Genomic DNA, 22,008 nt, shown 5'->3' with positions numbered 1-22,008 from the left:
CCTTACAACTTACCTTCTTAGTATCCAAAGTTCATTTGTTTCAAGAACAATTCAACAGCTCTTTTAATTGCTGTTTTATTGAGGCAGCTTAAATATAAGCACTGAATTCTGTGACATATGGAAACACCACTAACAAGAAGCCTTCATGTTTGAGGCAAAAAGCTCTTGTGGTAGCCTTTCTTTCCCACAGACCACCAATGAAAGAAAATTTCTGGTTTCCAATGGCTTCTTTGCTCTGCAAAGTACCTCTGTGGAAACAATCCCTTCTAAGGCAATCATCTCTTCTGAGTGTATCTTCCAATCATACCTATCTCACAAGGATTCAGTTAGGTATTAGTTTATGTTTCAAAATGACTTTAAAGAAAATAAATTAGGAAATAAATGTTAGGAAGTTTTATGATTCCAAACCTAAGTTTTCAAAATTTAGGCTGTTCTGGTCTCTCTGCTTCTGTTCTGCCTTTGAAATTAATGCCACAATTACCAGCCTAGTTTTAAGTCCAGACCTTTCTACCTGCATGTGACTAACCAGTGTGATGTATCAAGCAGCGCTCTAAATTTCATGTTACAGCTATCAGACTAAAGCTTTTAGGTTGGGCATAAAGATAGATTTCATTTAAAAAGTAATCCAGTGTGGCAAAGAAATGTAGGATAGTTCCTCCCTCCACCCCCCCGCCCCCAATACACATGGGTGATTCAAAGTATACTAGCTCTGAAGTGAAGTTTCTTTAATAGTAGGACAGTTTAAATATTTTTATATATTACAATCCCTATTAATAAATTAAGTCAAATATAGAATGCCCAAAGTACTAACGGGGAAATTCTGGAGAGGTAAAATGTCATACCTTGCTTTTAAAAAGCATTTGCACTTATATCTTTTGGTTGACTAAGTGGTCATCTAGGTGAAGAAGTTCTACACACGTATACAACCTTTTATGAACAGGAAAACTTCTCCTGTCCACTTGAAGTAAACTGTTACCTACCTCCTCTCGGCAGTTTTCAGCATTGCTTGCATTCTTTCTTCTATTGTTGCTTTAATTAAGAATCTGTGTACAATAGTGGGTCTAGAAGGTATATAACAATTATAAGTTTAAAAACACCTTAAAACAAATTAGAACAAACAAACTTCATATATTATATGTTATATTCGTCAGTCAGTTGGTATCTACCGTGGCAGGGACTAATCCAGGTGCTGGCGGGGGCAATGGTCAACAGTGAATACAACAAATGATTTAATCTGAATGAACAAATATCTACTGAGGGGAGACACACAATAAACACACACAAAATAAGGTATTTTCAGGTGCAGACAAGGACATGAGGAGGCTGACACAGGACCTGAAGCATGACTGGTGGGGATGAGACGGCTAATAAGCAAAGGAGGCGTGGGAGGAGCATCCAGATAGAAGCAGCAGGGAATAAACGCAAAGTCCTGGGAGGAGAACGTGCTTGGCCCAAGCTGAAAATGTTTGAGGGGCAGAGAGAAGGCTAGCATGGCCAAAGCATATTGTAAGCAAAGGGCAGGGAGGTCAAATCACATAGGGTCTCGTAGGACATGGCAAAAATTTGGATTCTTGCCATCAGTGGGTTTAATGCATGATTCGAATTATTCTTGGCTATACTTTAGAAGTCCTTTTGGCTGCTGTGTGGAGGACGGACTATTAGGCAGAAAGCGGAGCCAGAGATGGCAGGTATCTGCGTGACTTTCTCTCTTTTTTATCTCATTTCACATTTCTTTGTTCAGCTGTTACCTTCTTCATAAGAACTTCCATGCCTTCCTGCCCAGCCACCTGCACTCTTAATCCTCCTTACCCTGCTCCTAGCATAGTATATATTTTACTTATTATGTTTATTGTTTACCATCTGTCTCTCTACCAACCCCCTACAACTAGAATTTAAGCTCTGTGAGGGCATCTCAAGTACTTAGAACAGTGCTTGGCACACAGGAGGAGCTCAGTAAAAACTTACTGAATGAACTATGTAGGTATTGATGCAGGTAGACTGTTCAAGCTGGTGATGGAAAGATGAGGTACTTCTAATCTGACTGTATCTGTTTTCTCTGAATGAGGCACGATCGTCCTCAAAGGGGAGGAGGAAGATACAGGAGACTTAAGAGAGTCTCCTCAGAAAGCAGAAAAATCTATTTACTAGGGAAGCATAGTAGGATTGTTAAACAGTGTTGAGTGGCTTTTTTAGACTTGTGGCCTTACATCTGGGATGAGTCCACTGTATGCTTTAGAAGATAATGATAAGAACTCAAATTTAAAGATACAGGACAAAACCAAAAAGCAAAAAAACCAACTCCCTGCTCTCCCCACCCCACTGCCAAAAACCCAAACCAAACAAAAAGCAATAACCCAATAAGACATAACTACGTTTTAAATGCTACTTGTTAGTACTGTAGAACAAGCTGGCATTTATTACAATTATATTACTTTGCCATATTTTGCCTGATGAACATGTCTCTTTCTTGCTTAAAGTTAAAAGTCATCATTTGCTCTCCCAGCCACTGCTTACAAAGCAGGCCATGTTTCTGAGTATGGCATACAAGACCTTGTCTCCTGCCACTCCTCTCCACATACTTTATACTCCAGCAATTTCACTTCTTAGGGTCCCTAGAAATAGCATGTTATCATGTTATTTATTTCCTCTGTGTTTCTGCACAGGCAACTCTGGCTGTATGAGCATCCTTTTCTAGCCCAACTTTGGAATAATTATTCCTTTAAGAGTCAATCTAATGAAGCCTTTCCTGACTCTCTAGGGCACAAGCGATCACTCCCTTCTTTTGTTACCACAGTATTTCTATTATATTTTCTCACACTCTACTATGTTAAATCATGTTTCCTGTACCACATAGTGATCTCCTTGGGGAAACAAATTATGTCTTATTCAATGTGAATCTTCAGTATTTAGCATAATGCCTGACATATAGTAAGTATTCAATCAATATTTATTAAATGAGAGCTTAGTATGGATGCATTTAAAAAAAAAAATTCAAAGCATCTAACATCCAGGAGGTAATACATCTGAGAGGCCTTATAAAGGATAATTGTCCATTCTGATATTTGAATAAAAGTAGTACATACTACATAATATCTACTATTAGGATTACTTTGTGCCTTAAACTAAACTAATTGTCTCTTAGAGTGGACCTGGAAGGCTGTATTTTCCTAAGGGGAAGAATTTATAAAAAAGCTATTTAGGGCTTCCCTGGTGGCGCAGTGGTTGAGAGTCTGCCTGCCGGTGCGGGGGATACGGGTTCGACCCCTGGTCTGGGAGGATCCCACATGCCGCAGAGCAACTGGTCCCGTGAGCCACAACTACTGAGCCTGCGCGTCTGGAGCCTGTGCTCCGCAACAAGAGAGGCTGCGATAGTGAGAGGCCCGCGCACCGTGATGAAGAGTGGCCCCCGCTTGCCGCAACTAGAGAAAGCCCTCACACAGAAACGAAGACCCAACACAGCCAAAAATAAATAAATAAATAAATTTAAAAAAAAACAAAAAAAAACATTTAAAAAAGCTATTTGTTTTCAGTCATGTACGAAATATACCTTCTTTTAAATAGAGGCTACTTTAGCCAATCAAAAGTCAATTCTTCTCAAAGTTATGATAGATGCCTTCAACTTAGTAGTTGTCTTAAGTATTATAAGAAGCTGTTTTGATGAAATGATCAGGGTAGTTTCTGAAGGAGGAGACAAAAATCTGGGAGAATTTGGGGGTTTGCTGCTTGGAGGAGGGAGGGTTGGAAATCTCAAAATGTCTTCTGGTCATCTAATAACACTTGAAAATTTAATACATAAGGAAGTAACTAAAAATGAATAGGTTATGATGAACATAAATGAAGAGTTTAAATGCTGATCTGTATCTTAGAAACTGGAGCAAACATTACTGATGTTAACTTTAGCCCTTACTTTGTTTGTCCAATCCGGTGCACCCTTCCTATGGCCTGAAGCTCATGGGCAGGGTTCAATATGGGCTCCACCAAGAGAACATGAGTTGCTTCGATGATAGTTAATCCATTAGAACCTGTGTGCAGGGGCAGCAGCAAAATATTGATTTGGGGATCATGTTTAAATGCTGAAAGGTTCTCCTAAAAAAGAAAGGTACATTTAAATTTTAGCTGGATAGTTAAAAATAAGAGCAGTATATTATATGCAGCTCATATTAAAATGCCTAACGGTATCCAGGTCATTGTGAAATGTAGTGACTAAGAAAATTAAATGTAAAATTACCAATTTTAGAAAACATAAACTTATTGCTTGATTTTATGAAAAAAAGTGTCACATAACCTCTCTTGTTCTTTATGATATATAATGGAATCACAAGATACATGTATGTGATGTATGCAAATTAAACTATATGAGCTTAGAGGAAAAAGAGAGTGAGAGAAAGAATGTGCAAGAGTGAGTGTGAGGTAAGAGACATGAATCTACTAAATTTTCTCTTGGTGTTATTTTTGCTGTTTGTCACTTAGGTGTGCACGTGTCATTGTGCTGAGTGTGATGTAAGCATAGTTTAACCATACGCAGTTTGCCTAATGCAGTGATTTTAGAACTTAATCCCAGGGGCATGAGGCCTCTGTCCATTCAAAAGGTGCACCACAGCCATCTCTTCCTATATTAAAGAAACAGACCTCAAATCAGAAGATCTTTAAATATGGTTTGCTATGGGTATAACTGAATAGATGGAAAATAAATGCAATTTCTTTACTTTGCCTTTAAATGTTAATTTTATAGTTAATCAAGAACTCAAACCATGTTTTTGTGGTTTATACGACACAAGACAATAAATGCAAGTAAGCTAGTTAAGAGCAGTTTCAATTTGCAACTGAATCCACTCCAAAAAGACATAAGTAAAGTCTTTTGACATACCTGAAATGTCTTAACACGACTGATCTGTGCAAATTCCATGCTGTTATCAGTGAGAGCTTTTGAAATAATGTCTAATACATCTTGCCACTAAGAACACATAAAACAATAGGAAAATAAATATTTACAAACAGCTTTCATATAAAAAAAATTTGAAAAGTGACTAAACCAAAATATCCTTTATACCTCAGAATTAAGTAAACAAAAACAAAATCTTCAAGTATAATACCATTAATATATTTTGTTCTATCCTGAAAGATTTTTTTGTATCAAATGCTGGTCAAAGATAGGGTAAAAAAAATGAGCATCTTCAGTAAATGAATTATGATAAACATAAACAACAGAAAACAAATTACAGAGTACTTAATGGACGTGGTTAATTATCTTCCAAAAATGAAAACTAGAAGTTTTACTCAATACCTTTTATTCAATAGGTTATTTTAATTTTCTTTTCCTTAACCAAGTTCATCTGTGAAATGACTTTAAAGGTTAGAGATTCCAATTTAAAAATATTAATATAAGAAAATCCCTAAGTAAAATTAATATAAAAACATGAAATGTAGCTATAGGAATTGCCTTGTGAAGCATCATCAAATTTCTCTAAAAATAATTCTATCCAATGGACATAGAAAAAAAATCTAACATGGAGAAATCTATCAGTAATTCTAAATCTCAATTATATTTTGGCAAACATTAACAATTATTTCTCAGATACAAACTGATTTGAAACAGAAAGCCACTCCAAGTTAACAATGAGGATGAAAATGTTGATTGTACCGTTGAGAAAACAAGTGCTTTAGCCCCTGGATCTCTCAGCTGGATTCTCATCAGAGTTCTGACCACAGCTTCCACTTTTGTAGAATGGCTGCCCTTTGAACACAAGGAAGAAAACACATTATTACCAAATAAAATCTGGTTAACAGTGGAATGGAAAACTAACATAAAACACTTATTATCAAAACTATATGATAGGTACATATGTGTTCATCCTTTTTCATTTTGTATCTGCTGGAAATTTTCTTTAGCCTCAAACTGTACAAGTTACGGATTTACACCCTGAGAGAATCAAATATAAAAATGCACACCAGAAAGTCATACAGTGATATGACCCTAAGATAAGATTTTTTAGTTAAGTGGCTGCATTTTGTAGGTACAAAATTTTGTTACTTTAGATAAGCAGAATTTATATTAAAAACACTCTTCATTTCATATATTATGGCATTGAAAATGTTCAGAATATAATGCATCAAAACTCCAAAGTAAGCAAATAGTAAAGAATCTAACCCACAAAGAATCCTTTCTTACAAGGGCACTACAATGACAGAGGTACAAATGATGTCCACTTGGACGGAAGCAGATTTATACAAAGCTAGATAAACACTGAAAGAGTGCTTTTTGTACTTTCCATGACCATTTCCAGGATAAGAGTATGAAAATGAGAAAAAGTGAAGAAATAAGAAAATGAAGAAATAAAGCAAGTGTTTTTGTAGCCATCACTGAGAAAGTCTTCCTCCTGGAATGCTCTGGGAGATGGTATGACACGGAGATTAAGGGCATGAGATTTTGAGTGAGATAAATCGAAATTCAACTGCCAGTACAGCAACTCCTGAGTTACATAGATTCTAACTTTTCTAAGCCTTAGTTTTCTTATCTGTCAAGCAGGGATGATAATTACATCTATTTCCAAAGGTTGCTGTGATGGTTAAATGAGAAAACGAATACAAAGCGTTTGGCCCAATAGTTGGCAAATAGTAGACACCCAATAACTTATTATCTTTCAGAGACATTAAATATGAGCACAACAATGACAGAGATTATCCTACAAGGGGGGCAGATCTAACCAAAAAGAAGTAAAAATATTCCCATACTGCTCTTCTCCTCAAATCACACCCCCTTACTACTTTTACACAAGGAGACACTCAAAGGTAAAAATATAAACAAAACAAGGAAGAAAGCTTTACTAATTTTAAAGTTACCAACAAAGAATTATGGGAGAAATTTAAAAATTCTCGTATTAAAATCCTGGATCTACATCTATTTCTCTGGATATGCAGACTTTCAATTATACTTGAAAGGTTAAAAAGTATAAGGGACCTACTTCAATCTAAAAATTATCTTAAATAAGAGCAAAATTATCTCAAATAAGAGAAAACAGGAAATTAGCATAATGTGATCATTTAGTAGTTTAGACAGAAACTTCCATGTTCCTTGCAAGGTCTCATTTTCAAAGATATTTTCAAGTGAAATACCAGGATAACTATGAATGCTTCTATCAATTAAGCTGCTTCTTACAAAAATTTCAAAAGAAAACAGAATAGTCTTTTATAAGCAACATTCCAAACTGGAGTGTTAACTCTATGAAGGAAAAGACTAGAATATTCCCTTTTATCAAAATTTGGCCACTTCAGTGGTAGCTCTCAGTGATCCCTTCCAAATGCTACAATTCTGAACCATTTGGTCCCAGTCCAGTTACTTCCTACTATGAAAGAAGAACAATAAGGAAGTCTGGAAATCCAAAGCTCTGCTTGGCAGAAAGCTACATGGGGAGTGAGATGGCCTTAATACGCTTTTCTTCCAGATGGACAGAAAGTGGCTATTGAGAATGAGAAAACTGAAGAAAGAAGAGGGTGGCTCATAAATATCTGTGGTCCTTGGTTTGAGCAGGCATGCCTTACACAGTTTTTGAAAACGAAGCCAAAATGCATAATCCTTATGTTAGACCAATGTGTTAAAGCAGATTCTCCCAAAGATTTCACATTTTAGACTACTTGAAGACATTTAAATTATCATAAATTATCATTACAAATGTTGCTTCAAGTTACAAGATGCTGTGTTGAAAATACACTGCCTTTGTGAGTCTATTTTAATAAAAATTCATAATGTGTTGCTAAATGAAAAGTTAATGCCCTAGACAGTGAAGGATTACCAATCTAAAAAGCATTACTGATCTTTCTAAAAAGAAAGGCAGTAAAATGTAGGCGAAAAGCTGAATAGAAGTTAAATAAGGATGTGGTTTCTGTCCTATTTGCTACATACAGCACAAACACTTTTTGGATAACTTTTTTTTTGGCCTCACACACGGCATGTGGGATCTTAGTTCCCCGACCAGGGATCCAACCCGTCCAACCCGTGCCCCCTGCAGTGGAGGCACGAAGTCTTAACCACTGGACTGCCAGGGAAGTCCTTGGATAACTTATAAAAAATTACAAAAAAGCAATGTATGTTCATTGGACAACTAAGTTAATAGAAGTTTAGGATTAAAAAATTTAAGTCTATTATTTTATGCCTTACTCTTTCTAAACACCACTAAGAATTTGGCATTTATTCTGTTAGACCTTCTTGGGCATTTTAGAAGCCTCTATAAAAATGCACACACACCCCACAAATAGTTTTAAATGTGTTTTATAACATTGGCCTTTATATTTAACATTGTATCTTGGCAATCTTAACCATGTAGGACCTCTATATATACCTCACCTCAATGGCTGCACAATATTTAGGATACAACAATTTATTAAATATTTGTTTATTAATATATATTTAGGTTGATTTCATTCTTTTTTGTTCTTACAAACAATACTTCAGTGACTATGCTTATACTTATAGCTTTGGGTACCTGTGCACATATTTTTGTTGGAAAGGCATATTAATGTGGAACTGTTGGTCAAAAGTTAAAGAAAAACTGGTTTGTAGGACCTCTCATATACTGTACAGGTTAAATTTATGTTGTAAATATTTTCCTAACTTTCTATATGTAGTTCACATTTAATTGTATTAAATGCAGTAATGTAAGCAAAAGTGCTATATTATATTAGCTTTAGTAACTCACAAATGCTTGATGAATGATATGTGGATTTAAAAACTAAGTATTCTTTGACTTTACTACTTTATTAGACTTTTCTGTGTTTGTTTGACATTTAAATTTGTCTTTCATAAGGGAAAGATGAGAGATTTTATTTGGAGAAGAATAGCTTTTTCCTCAATTAATTGCCCTGCCATGATTCTACCTAGTATGATTTCATATATTATATCATATCTCAGAGTACAGTATATTCCTGTCATTTATGAGTTGATATTTGTTTGAAAACAAGGACCAAATGGCATTTACTTTTATATCACCTAGAGCCTAGCATGGTCCTTTGTAAATAGTATATACTCAACCAGTTTACTTAATGTAAAAAATTTTAATATGTATGTTTAGGCTTCTCAATCCCAAACACACCTGAGTAAAACAATGAATAAACAAAATAAAAATAAAAGCAGGTTAGAATACAATTAAAAACTCTCAACATATTTTTTTGGTCATTCAGAATGATTAACAAAAGGCAAATCAAATCTTGCAATTAATCTCTTTTATAATTGAGATTATAAAATTATAAAAGCTAGAGAGACTCAGACAAGAGCAGTCTTGAAAGACGAGCAGATTTAACCTAACACAAAGCAGACCTGAGGTGGATTTTGGGTTAGTACTGTGTAATGAAATTCACTGGAACTGGTCTAAAAAGAACCTACCAATTGGAGGGTGGTGCCATCTCATTCTGGTCTATCAACACTCATTTTTCTCTCTACCTATCAGCAGTGATAGGAGAGGTTAATAAAGTCAGCAAACCCTGTGGACTTTTATTTCCAATCTTTAGAATCAGAGATAACTACCACAATAGGCCCTTATTCTTAACTTTTTTTCTCTCTTCTGCTTGTGTTTTTACACTTCCAAGTAAAAAGCAAAAGTCCCCAAATAATACTGAAAAGACCATGGTTGGTCTAAGAGCAGAGTAATAAAAGGGATCAAAGAGGTCACTCAAACCTTCTAGCATTTCAGGTAAGTTCACGTTTGATTATTCAAATCATTCAACAAAAACTTTCTGTGCACATAAATGACAAGAACTACACTAGGCACTGAATATACAATGATGAAAAGATACTCCCTTATTCCCAAATACATACAGTCTAATGCATGTTACAGAATATGGAGAAAAGCAAAGGATGGTTTTATACTGCTGGGCTGGCCTGGAAGCGATTTAAGTGAATGCTTTATTATACCATCTTAATAAGCATTATGCACATTCTACTGTTCTTTTTAATGTTTCTTTCTATCTCAAATACATAAATGAACTTTGGCTCAGATCTGCCAGTTTCTGAGATGACTACTCAATGTGGTCACTGCTACAGAAAAGAAATATTCACTTTGTTAAAAAGATTAAAACAGGAAGGAGATGGGTTATATCTATATAGGAGAGGATCACAGAAAAAGCAAAAAAGATATGGATGAGGAAACAGATATCAGTCCTTCCCTGTGCAAGGTGTTAACTGAGTATGAATATTCTCAAGACAGGTACACTGGCAGCCTCAATCCAACCCAGTTTATGTTTTAGCTGTATCAGCAAACACACAGAGGCAAAGTTAGGCTGGAATTATGAAGGGGGGTGTATGGGAAGAGAAATCCCCCAAAACTGCTAGATCATTTCATAATATGAAATAGAGTTGATAGAGTTGGATTTAATTATAAGCAGCTCTGCCCTCTTCCGAAGTTCCTGTCCCTTTCCTCATTTCTATCCTTTCTTGGTAGTCTCTTCAGTTTTTCCACATGTATATCTACCAACCCTACTCTATGATTAATGCTTGGTTTTTCTTCATATTTCTGAAACATCGAAGACCAAGGCCCAACTTTGGAATGAAGACCTATCATCTGTCTTCTGCCCGCCCTTGACTGTATCTTTGTGGCTGTTCTCTCTGAGGCACTAGTTCTCTCTAAGGCCAACTAGGGAACTATGAAAGGAGACATATAAAGTGCTACCACTCAGATCAACTTAGTGCCTCTCCTGCTCTTCCTCTCATGAGGTAAGTAGCCAAGAGCATTATAACAGTTAACACTGAAGGCAAAGGATGGGATTTTCCTTCTTTACAACAAAAGAATCTTACAAAATGTTCTTTATGAAGATCTTTGCTCCCTTGCTTGTAATTTAATGAACAAAACCAAACTAGATCTCAAAGCTACACATATAGGTCTTTCCCTTTCTGGAAAATTAAGTACAAAGTTAAAAGCTCCAGACCATTCAGGCAGTCAAGGCAATGAAAAATCAGTAGAGATCCATTAGCAATAAAGGCCAACAAAGAATTTCTCATGAAATCTGGCCTAGAGTTTGTCTAATAGCATAACTAGAAATCAGAAATGTCTCATAGCCTCTTATCTGCGCTAAATAGGTGCAACTAACTTATTTTTATCATAGATTTAAACTTGATTGGAATAAGCAGCTATACATTTCCAGACTCTTGTTAAAATCTGAGAACCTAAACTTTGAGTTAAAAGCTGTTAAATGTGTTAAAAGGATGGAAAATTCAGTTTTGTTTCTATTGTATATTCAGGAGAAGAAGAATTCTAATAAAGCAATCAAGTAGTATTTGATTTAGACTTTGATCAACCCCTCTCCTCCAAAATAGGTCTGAATATTTTACCAGTGCATCTTAGAGTGAGGTACTGCTTTTTTCTCTGAAGTCTTGTTATTAGGGAAAGAGGAGGGAACGATAGGAAAAATCAATGAGTATAGCATAGAAGACATACTGTAGCTAGCTTCACCCTATTCCCTTCACATCTATTTTCTATCTGTTGAGACTCCTTATTTAGGGAAGGAAGGAAAGGAAGGAGAACAGTTATGACACCTCCCAAGTGTAGCAGCAAAGCACTACTTCTACTATAAAATAGTGCTCTCTATGACTGGAAAGTTATTGTTGAAAACTGGGAACTCTGAAGCAGGGCTTGGCAATCCATGACTCTGAACCAACGGTTTGCTACCCATTATATCGCTTCTTCACCAGTCTAGTCCTTCTTCCTTTGGCCCCTTTTATCTTCTCTGTTTGCCTAATCTGTCCACAGTGCTCTCCCACTCCTTTTTCTTTGTAATATATATGGATTCTCATGGTCATGCTCAGCTCCACTGGCAGAATTAAGGGCTAAAGTGGCCACTGTGTTCTGAAGAACATCAGAAAAAAGTCAACACAACGGAGACGAGGAATGTACTGAGTCTTATTTTTCATCAAACATCAGACAGAATTTTCATGTTTATAGGCTACTTTATGTCAACAGGCAGACTAAATCTTTAGGGATTTTATAGATACTATATATTTATATATTATCTTTAATGTATCTTTATAATATATTAATATATGATATATTAGTATATATGTTTATATATTATATATATTCCATACATATGAAATACATACACACTAATATATATAAAACATGTCAAATAATGTCTTACAGTATGGGGGTTGCCAGTCACTTATGACTCTAAAGTGAAGGCAGAATGAAGTCATTTTCAGAAGTGTAGAAACTCTGATTTTCCGTTCACATGCTTATCATGTTAAAATTTCTTGATGCAGTAGATCACAGTGAAAAAAGAATTGTAGAATGAGGATTACATGAATAATGGTGCCAGATAAGGTTGACACAGAAATGAAAGAAGCTAGCAAAAAAAAATGAGAACTTCTACTACACTGGGGTACTTAGAAGATTCTTCCTTGAAAAGCAAAGTTTAAATGAGAGAGGATTAGGATTACATTCCTTTCTGTATGACTTCAATCACTCTGCTTGGTTCTATAATGAAAAGTATTTACATTATAATATTGTACACACCATTTACTGATTTTTTTTCTAGATATGGAAGTCACATCTACAATTAGATAACAAAACATGAAAGTTTAAACATTATAATATAAAAATGATACTATAACAAAACTTAGAATGCGGAAGGGAAAAGAAAGAATGAAGGAAGAATAGATGCACTAATTTCCTCCTATTTTGAAGTGAGGACTATCAGCAGATACTATCTACAGCTAGTACTTCAAGAAACAAAATTTATGTATATTACTGAAAGTCATAGAGGTGATCTCTATAACTAAAAATAGAAATTGGCAATAGAAATAGGTAAAGAAGGAAGAATGAAGGAGAACATTACTTTTCACTGTGAGCCGTTTGTTTTATTCTGAATTTATTTTTATTCTTTTGTGCAAATTACTTCTACTAAAAAATGATATTACACTTTTTGTTTACCCTGATTTCTTACAGATGAATAAGGGTTTTAGGGGAATGGGTGGGAGGCTTGTAATTCCGGGACCTTTTAAACTTACTACATTCGTGATACAATTGGGATTGTGTTTATCACAAGTGAACTGGTCTTCTGAATTATGCCATTACCCTAGTGCTGCATGCTATTGTACCTGCAGTACCTCTCACTGGTCTAGGGTCAAATGGATGCCTAACCTGTGCTAGCTGCCCCGGATAAGAAGTTTCAGCCTTGTCAGAAATGGGACAATCACATCTGAAACAGAGCAGGGATAACATTTAAATCTTCCAGTTATTACTTGTATTGGTTTTTTGCAATCTTTTAAACGTACTACAAGAATCAAAGATCCTGAGATTAGAGATTTTTTTTAAGATTCATTTAACTGAAGAACATCACTTTAAAAAAGACAAATTTACACAATTTAGCTCTGCCTCCCCCCGCCCCAACAAAAGAACTATGATCTCTAATCAGTTGTATGATAGATCATAGATTTTTCTTTAGGTTTCCTTGCTGATTTGTAACTTGATCTGTTTCCTATTGTTTAGTATAGAGGAAGTCATTTCCTGTCTTAGTACTTTCTGACTTTCATTACTTTTATTCTGGACTTTTCCTTTTGAAGCAGAGCTAACTCTTTCAATTTGCCTGTGCTGTCCATAGTAGTTCCTGCTGAGTAAGATCAGTTAGCATTGTTTTATTTCTGTCTGCACCGGTTCACCATGTTAAAAATCCATGTTGATAGTGACAGATACAATTTAGTGCAGTTACACAGCTTGTATGATTGATCTCACAAAGTAGGAATACTTTTCAAGCATATGCCTGGGTTGGGTTCTTCACATGTTACTTGAATAAAGTTCAATGGAAACTCCATTCAGGCAGCCTATGTGGGAAATTGTACAAGTGCACTTAGCCACAAAAATATTATCCTGTTCTTTAAAATACTTTGAATGATTATTTCAAAGAGATAAAGTTAGTAATTGCAAAAAAGTTAAAAATTTTATTTGGAGCCAAAGGTTTTTGGGGATATTATATGTAAATGCGAATCAGTTGTTTACTTGTCCGTCCGTCCATCCATCCATCCATCCATCCATCCATCCATCCATCCATCCATCCATCCATCCACTGAGTACCTGTTACATGCCAGGCATTGTTCTAGATAATAGGGATACAGTAGCAAATGAAACAAAGTCTTCACCTCATGAATAATGTCTTTTCCACATTTTAATGGAGTTTATACTCCACACAGTAAACGTGTTCATAAAAATAATTTATAGTTTATATCTTAGAAGTCTTCACTGTATGTTCAATTTATTGTAATCTATTGCTAACTTCAACATGAGACTCACTAACAGTTCAAGAGCTAACTTGGCTGGTGAATAGAAATGGTTTTTTGCAATTATACTTATTCATGACATCTTCTAACAAAAACACTTAACTGTGTTCTAAATTTACCAGTTAATATTCATGTATTAATGTTACACTATACATTAATATTATATTATACATAATATTAATTTACCAGTTAATATTATAAGATATCACATATCGTATATGAAAATATTTAGATAAGCATATTTAAATATAACCACTGTGGATTATATTTACCAAATTATTTTATGTCAACTTTAAACTCAGTCAGAATTTTACAGTTTTATTCCACCCAGATATTTTAATTGTATTTAGAAAGTAGAAGACAGACTTCACAAGTCACCTTTGAATCAACTGAACAGAAAGTCAAAAAAAAAAAAGAAAGAAAAAGAAAAGAGAAAAACAGAAAGGAAACAACAGGATTCTACACATAGTAGAATATGACACATGGTATTACTAGGATTCTCTGAGAGTTTTAATGTAGAAATACAGTATTTTTTTTCTCTACAAAAAGGCTGTATAAAACATCTCTACTAGCAATAGATTTGCTTGTTAAAAATGTAGATTCCTGGACCAGATCCGAGATCTAACGAGTTAAAATTTATGGGAATGGAGCCTGAAAAAATTCTTTATTTTAAAAAGCAGACCACTTGATTATTAGACACTCAAAAGTTTGAGAAGATGAAGCATTGTGGTGTGTGTGTGGGACAGGTGGGAAGGCTTTGCTATGGCTATATCCATGTATTTTCTCCTGGATAGAAACTTATGACATAAGAATCGTGTCCATTATGGGGTCATGGTTTCCACTGACAAAGATGCTTTGTATGAAACCTAGCCAAACTGAGGACACGGGGAACAGGCCACGTGGGGCATATGTTCTGCCAGGAGGCCTACTTCACCCTCTAAAATGCCTGGCAGCTGTCAGAACTTGCAGGGGGAATTTTGTTTACTTTGTGAAATGCCCAGTAGGTTCCAAGGGTCATTCAGGAATACTGTCACACTGCTGTTAGGGTAGATACAGTCTTTAACTTAAATGCATCCACTAATCCACTAATGAACATTTTACTCATTTTATTTATATGGTCAGTCAATAGGATTCCTTACATTGTGAAATACCAGTAGAAAAAAATGTCTTATATTAGTTAATTCTATATTTATGTTCTCCAAATATCTTTTGTCAGAGATCAGCTATATGATTAAGCACCATGTATGATATTACACTGCTTGCTATGTCCGAGAGCCTTGACATGAATGCTTAGAGTAAAATAAACATTTCAGATAAAAACTTTAATGAAATAAAAAATTAATTCTCAGGAGTGTTTAATAAAAATCAGGGATTGGATAACCAACAATAAAAAAGAACCCCTAAGTTTAGGAATAGTATGAACTAATATTTATAAAATTTCAAAATAATGCCTTCATTATTCATATAGAGTCATCTTTATATCCCTCAACTCCAAGACAGATGATGTGACCATTTAGTGGGATAGTTTCAGATGGTCAGAGTACAGTGAGAGTCTGTGAGAAAACAATAAGCACATGCTTTAAGGAGAAGGTGGCAGAAATGTGACAGGCAGCAGAAGGCAGAAGTGGCAGACAGAAATGGTGACAGAAAACAAAAGTTAATGTAGCAAGAAGCAACGTGAGAATGTGGAAAAGTGATAAAACTTGCTTGCATAGTAAGTACAATATTCAGTCATGTATTTAATGGAAAGGAAATGTAAGTATTTATGCATCAGAAAGAGAAATTAACTTTAGTGAATTCTGTATTCTTTTAATTTTTTTACAAGATCCTTCAATTAATTCATGTGTTTATCAATACCCATGAAAGACAGGAAGAAGTCAGAATATAATAAACAGAATTTGTACAGATATCCCTGTCCCAACAGGACAGCAAACGTAACTGTCCTGATCTCTCTCCTGGGTGTCTAGGAAAGCTGCCATAAAATGAACAGGTGTTTGGCTTTGATGGGCTCAATGACTCAGTTTCATAGAGGCTGTGCTGTTTACTGGTAGCCAGAGCAATCACTTCCTAAACCTTACTGCATGAAGCCTGACACAGCAGTTCTTCCTTATGCTCGTTCCCCATACTGTGATGAATGCTTTCACCTAAGGGTCAGCAGCCCTGCTTAGCCGTGAATGCTATCTGTGGCCCTTGGGATGCCTGAGGCCAGAGGAGAAGATAAAAGGGAAGAAGAAAAGGCTATAAAAGACTTTTTATGGGAAGGAAAAGGAGAAAGAAACTATAAGAGTAGGAGGAAAAGGGGAGGGGGGACTGAAAAGGAAAGCAGTTCTTTGTGTGGTGAATAGGTTAAAGTATACTAACTCCGGACATTATATACCGTCCACTTGGACCACCTATTCAACATTCAGATCTCATTGGTTCAGCTTCTACCACCTTTTCTCCTCCATCTCGCTTAAGTCACCCACTTCTACAGTCACATCTGGAGTACCGAAAACCTGTCCCTCTGGAAAGAACTAATACAAATATTATATGATATCGCTTATATGTGGAATCTAAAAAATGGTACAAACGAACTTATTTACAAAACAGAAACAGAGTCACGAATGTAGCAAACAAACTTATGGTTACCGGGGGTGGGAAGGGAGAGGAGGGATAAACTGGGAGATTGGGACTGACATATACACACTACTATGTATAAAATAGATAACTAATAAGGACCTACTCTATAGCACAGGGAACTCTACTCAATTCTCTGTAATGACCTATATGGGAAAAGAATCTAAAAAAAAAAAAAGAAAGTGGATATATGTATAACTGATTAACTGTGTTGTACTCCTGAAACCAACAAAACATCGTAAATCAACTATATTTCAATAATAATAATAATAAAAAGATCTCCTATTCTCTGATAAGGACCCCTATCCTTATAGCTTGGTGATGCAACAGCCCAACCTGCACCTGTTAATTATTCGATTTCAATGAGATCTCTACTTTCTCTCTACATATCAACACTCTCCCTGTCTTTTCAAGAATCTTGGATTACGCATTATCCTTTTTCTCTCCTATATCTTCAATCTATTCTTCTTTATTGAAGATTAAACATGCTCAAGAATCTTTTATATTAAACAGAATAAAACAAAAAAACACAAAGCCTTTCTGCACTTCATATCCACTTCTGGTTACAACACTCACTTTTCTACTTCACAGCTAAATTTATTTTTCTCTCTTGACCTATTCATTTCCTGTTCACTTCTCATTCCCTCCCAATCTGCTTTTTGCTAATACATTTCCACTGAAAGGGCTCCTTTTCAATGACCTTCAGTAGCCAAATTAGTCCATCTTGTTGTTGAGCCACCTTCAGCATCAAGGGATACAGCTGATAACCGCCTCCTCCTTGAAGCCGAGTTTCCGTGGCCTCTGTTGGCAGCATGTTCTCCAGGACTGCCTATGCCTCTAGTTGCTCTTTCTTGGTCTCCTTTTTCAGCTCCTCTCCCTTTATTCCACTTTTTAAAAAGCTATGGAGTGCAGCAGGACCTGATCTGAAGCTAAATTTTGTTTCTTTCCTTAGGCCAGCTCATACACTTTCATGGCTTCAAAGATCACTTATGCCAATGACTCTGAATTTTCTCTCTCCAGCTCCACATATTAACACTTTGCTGGAAAGTTCTACGTGGATGTCTTAGGCACTTCAAATATAGTATATCTAAATGTACCCTTCTTCCAAGTACCTTATATAGTAACTGTACTTTTAGCCACCTGATTTTTCACATCAGAAACCAGGGGTCACCTACGAAATCTCCTTCTTCATCAACCCCTCCGATACTGTATCTCACTCATCAACTCTACTCCAAACATCTCCTGAATATATCCACTTCTTTCCATCTCCACTGCCACCAACCTAATCAAAGCCACCATCACTACTGTTGTAGCCTCCTAAACTGGTTTCTCCAAATTTTTTTCTACTCTAGTCTTTTCTATTCCTGCTAATCTAATTTCCATACTGTAGCAAGAGGAATCTTTTAAAAATCCAAGTCTGATCATGATACTCCTCTGCTTATAACATATAACATGTTAATAGCTTTCTTTACATGAAAAGAAAATTCTCAGATACTCAGATGGCTCTTCAATATCTGGCCCCTCTTTGGATTCCAGACTCATTTCATTCCATTCGCCTTTGTATTTTCTATACCGCAGCTACTCAGTTCCATTTGAGTTTCTTCTTGTCTCAGACCTATTCACATACTGGGATTTTTGGTTGTTTGTTTTTTTTCTGTCTAGCAGCCTCCTCCCGACAAGATCACTTTTACCCTCTCTCCAGGTTGGCTGATCCATTCATCCTTTAGACATCTACTTAACTGCCATTCCCTCAGAGAAGCCAGGTTTGATTTTCTTTTGTAGTGCTTATCACATTAATTATTTGCTTAACGTCTGTGCTTTCTGCCTCAACTCAAACTCCTTCCCCTGGCTGCCCATGAGGGCAGCAATCATACCTGTCTTACTCATGAGTGTGTGTTGCATCTGTGAGGCCCAGTACACTGCCTGGCATACAGTATGTGTCCAGTAAACACGTACAGGAAGAATGAATGAATGAAAGTTCATCCCAACTTTGGGATTCTGTTTACCTCACTCAACACACTTGAGAGCACTGTGACTGATATTTTCAGGTTTTACTCAAATGACAGTGGGAATAAATAGCAATTAGGTATTCTTTAATGGAACTCCAGTGTTCTCAGGAGGGGGCATCCTAACAACTGCCTAACTCCTGGCAGTTTCAACTTGTGGTTAATTCTACTCACAAAATACAACCCTGAAAAATAAGTGAGCAGAGAGCATCAGGGACCCAGAAGGAGAAGAAATGCATGAAAAATATTCTACTACCTCTTGCTTATGAGCCAGCTGCCCCATTCTCCCAACCACTCCTTCTGGCCTATATTCCCTACTATACTCATACACTGAGTTGTCCTTTGTCTAAGTTTGGTTAGAGAGAAAAAAAAAAGCATGCTTAAGTAAAACAAAGAACAAAAAAGTCTAGTGAAGGCTGCTCATTAAATAAATACCCCTTCGGCAGAAAGTCCAGTTACAGATCCTATTTGGATTTTAAATTATAATCTTATTTCTTAAAGTTCTGAATGAAGCATGGGAAAAATATTAGGAAAATAAAGCGAAGTTTTGGCTAAACTCTGAAATACCAATCCAGGCCATCTAAAAGTGCACTCCCTCCTTCTTGTGATAGTCTTCACTAACTTTAATAATCAATTTATTTTATCCTTCAATTTGGTGGGGCACATCTTTTTTTCCTGATACCCAGGGCTGAATGGAAGAATGAAGAAAAAGAAACCTTAAATTTAACCAGAGCTCTATCAATTTGTAATGGACAGAAACATTGCAAAAGTAGTAAGGGACTGGAATTCTAAGATGTTACTTTTTTTGCCACGATGGGCATAACTATTACTAACTATGTTTGAAAAAGCGTTCTTGTGTTCCTCCCACGAGGAACGAGTAGATGGTAAAGCTGAGGCTTTCAGGCAGTGTATCTACAGACAGACAACAGTGGTTGCTCCATAGTCACTGGGCCAGCCTTGTTCTTATTTTGATGCTCTCACTGCCAGATACTGATTCCTATTATTTTGCTCTGACTATGCATCTACATGTTCTTAACCGACTTTACCTTCACAGGGATGTCCTCTTCCTGGCTGGCTTTCTCTGAGGTGAAGACATATGAGATTTCTTTATGAGATGTGGTCTGGCGGCAGATGGCACACTTAATGGAGCTTCTGTGAGACCCCACGCTGTACTGTTCGATAATAATTGAAACGCATTCATTACAGAAACAGTGCCCACAGGTCAGTACTGCCCACTAAAAAAGAAAACACATAGAATATGCCTCAGTGAGATGCTATCAAAGATGCCTTCCAATCTATAAACATATTAAAAGGAGAAGAGAGTCATAATTTCATTTCCTAACTATTTCATGATATAAATATCCTTTAAGTCATAAAAACTAAGTTATACTTTTAAACTAACTATTTTTTAGTCCAACCAGACTAAGCTTTCATAGTCTTTAGTTCTGTTCACCCTAATAGGAGGATAATAGTCAGTCAGTCATCATTATTTTGTAAGATGCTGGTGTTCTCATTTTAGCATTTAGGAAAAATGGAAATTACTCTTTAGCACTTTCGCAGTAGAGTAACAGAATATACTGACTACAACATTAATTTGGACATAATGTCATATTCAATATATTCTACACAACTTACTAATAAGCAGATTTACATTTTCACATGTTAAAGCATTTATTATATAGAAAATGAGATGGAAATGTTAAAGATAATAAAATTTCTGAGACAATCTAGTTGCATGAATCTCATCAAAACTAAAAGCAAAGAAGAAACTACTTACACCATGATCCTTTCCATTTTTATAGTAATTTTTATCAAAATGTTTTTATCATTGATTTTTAACAGAAATTGCCTGTATCTGTACATTACTATTCTTCTGCTCAATTACCAATCTGTCCTTTTAAGATTTATTATCAATAAAATATCCTTTAAAATCTTATCTTCTCCATGAATCATGGAAACTAAAAGGTATGTTCTTTCTGATTATTGCTGGTCAGAATATGGAACTCATATATTTAGGCTTCTACTCTCAGCTCCATAGGAAAAAGTGCCAAGGACACTTTTACTCATTTAATAGTAATAGACTTACCTTTCAAAATTTGAAAAGCAGTGAATATACTGATATTACATGTATTTATTTATCATACAAAGTAGGAACTTATAGTATCATAAATCACATTTCATAAAGTAAAAATAAGAATCTCTTTGAGGAAAACTAATACAGTCCCATTAAGTTTATAGACATTTGTATACTAATAGTCACAAAGAAATATACTTAATTGATATAATAGTCTTCTAAAAATCACATATGAATTCCCTCAGGATTGCTGTTATTTGCACTTTAAATCCTGGTACTATTAGACAGTAATAATGTTAAGTAAGAACTACGTTACTATACCTTTGCCATAACTTAAGTAAATCTGTGTATGCTGTATTATATTTCTGTGCAATTACCAAATAACCATGGTAAACTGACAGACTCAAGCGACTGGAAACAATACGTAAAATTATTCACCTTTAATGAAAAAGATGGGGCTATTCTAGAAATATGTTTTCACCTATCACTTAAGGGAAAACACTGCTCAAACATATTTGGCACTAAGCCTGTCAGTTAACCTTTGGCCCTACCTTTCAGAGAGAGGTAGTATTTGCCTTGCATACAAAGTGTGAGGGTGGGGTGAGTTGTATGTAAAAGCCTTTGAAGACTGTAAAGTATTTTACAAATGCATGTAATATTTATTATAATTTCACCTGTTTTCCCAGTTGCCGAGCACAGATTGGACAAGGTTCTGGATTAATACCTCCTGATGTTTTGTCCTGAGACTATCCAAAAAAGAATTAAAACATATATTAGTTATATTTTAAAAGCCGCTACATGTTTTACAGCTCATTTATAAAAGTAAATGTTGGCAATTAAAATAATCTAGTCATTGAGATGACCTAATAATTCATATATTAATACTATCATTCCTGGGATTTAAAAATAACATTTATTCAAGGAGTGAAGAAAAAAATGGACACAATTTTTAACACAGTTTGCTAAAGTTCTCATATTACTGTATTTGTGATTATGATAGAAGGCAAAATAAAAAGCAAAATATGATGTAATTTACCTAAATTCTCAAATTTTAC

General features: G+C 35.5%; 1 protein-coding gene across 3 annotated transcripts in view; it reads right to left on the bottom strand.

The window, feature by feature from the left end:
- Positions 1-22,008, bottom strand: part of SHPRH (SNF2 histone linker PHD RING helicase) — a 92,488-nt gene that overhangs the window by 7,492 nt on the left and 62,988 nt on the right. For all 3 annotated transcript variants that reach the window (XM_082474403.1, XM_082474404.1, XM_082474405.1), the window contains exons 24-29: positions 21,628-21,699; positions 19,926-20,114; positions 5,642-5,734; positions 4,868-4,954; positions 3,908-4,086; positions 981-1,061 (exon numbers count right to left, since the gene is read on the bottom strand). In XM_082474403.1, the coding sequence (XP_082330529.1) occupies positions 981-1,061; positions 3,908-4,086; positions 4,868-4,954; positions 5,642-5,734; positions 19,926-20,114; positions 21,628-21,699 (701 nt within the window). The remainder of the gene's footprint in view (positions 1-980; positions 1,062-3,907; positions 4,087-4,867; positions 4,955-5,641; positions 5,735-19,925; positions 20,115-21,627; positions 21,700-22,008) is intronic.

This window comes from Balaenoptera physalus, assembly GCF_965194825.1.
Source record: "Balaenoptera physalus genome assembly, chromosome: 9".
Classification (NCBI taxonomy): Eukaryota; Metazoa; Chordata; class Mammalia; order Artiodactyla; family Balaenopteridae; genus Balaenoptera; species Balaenoptera physalus.
The sequence above is the reverse complement of the archived record's forward strand: the minus strand, read 5'-3'. Positions and strand labels throughout refer to the sequence as shown.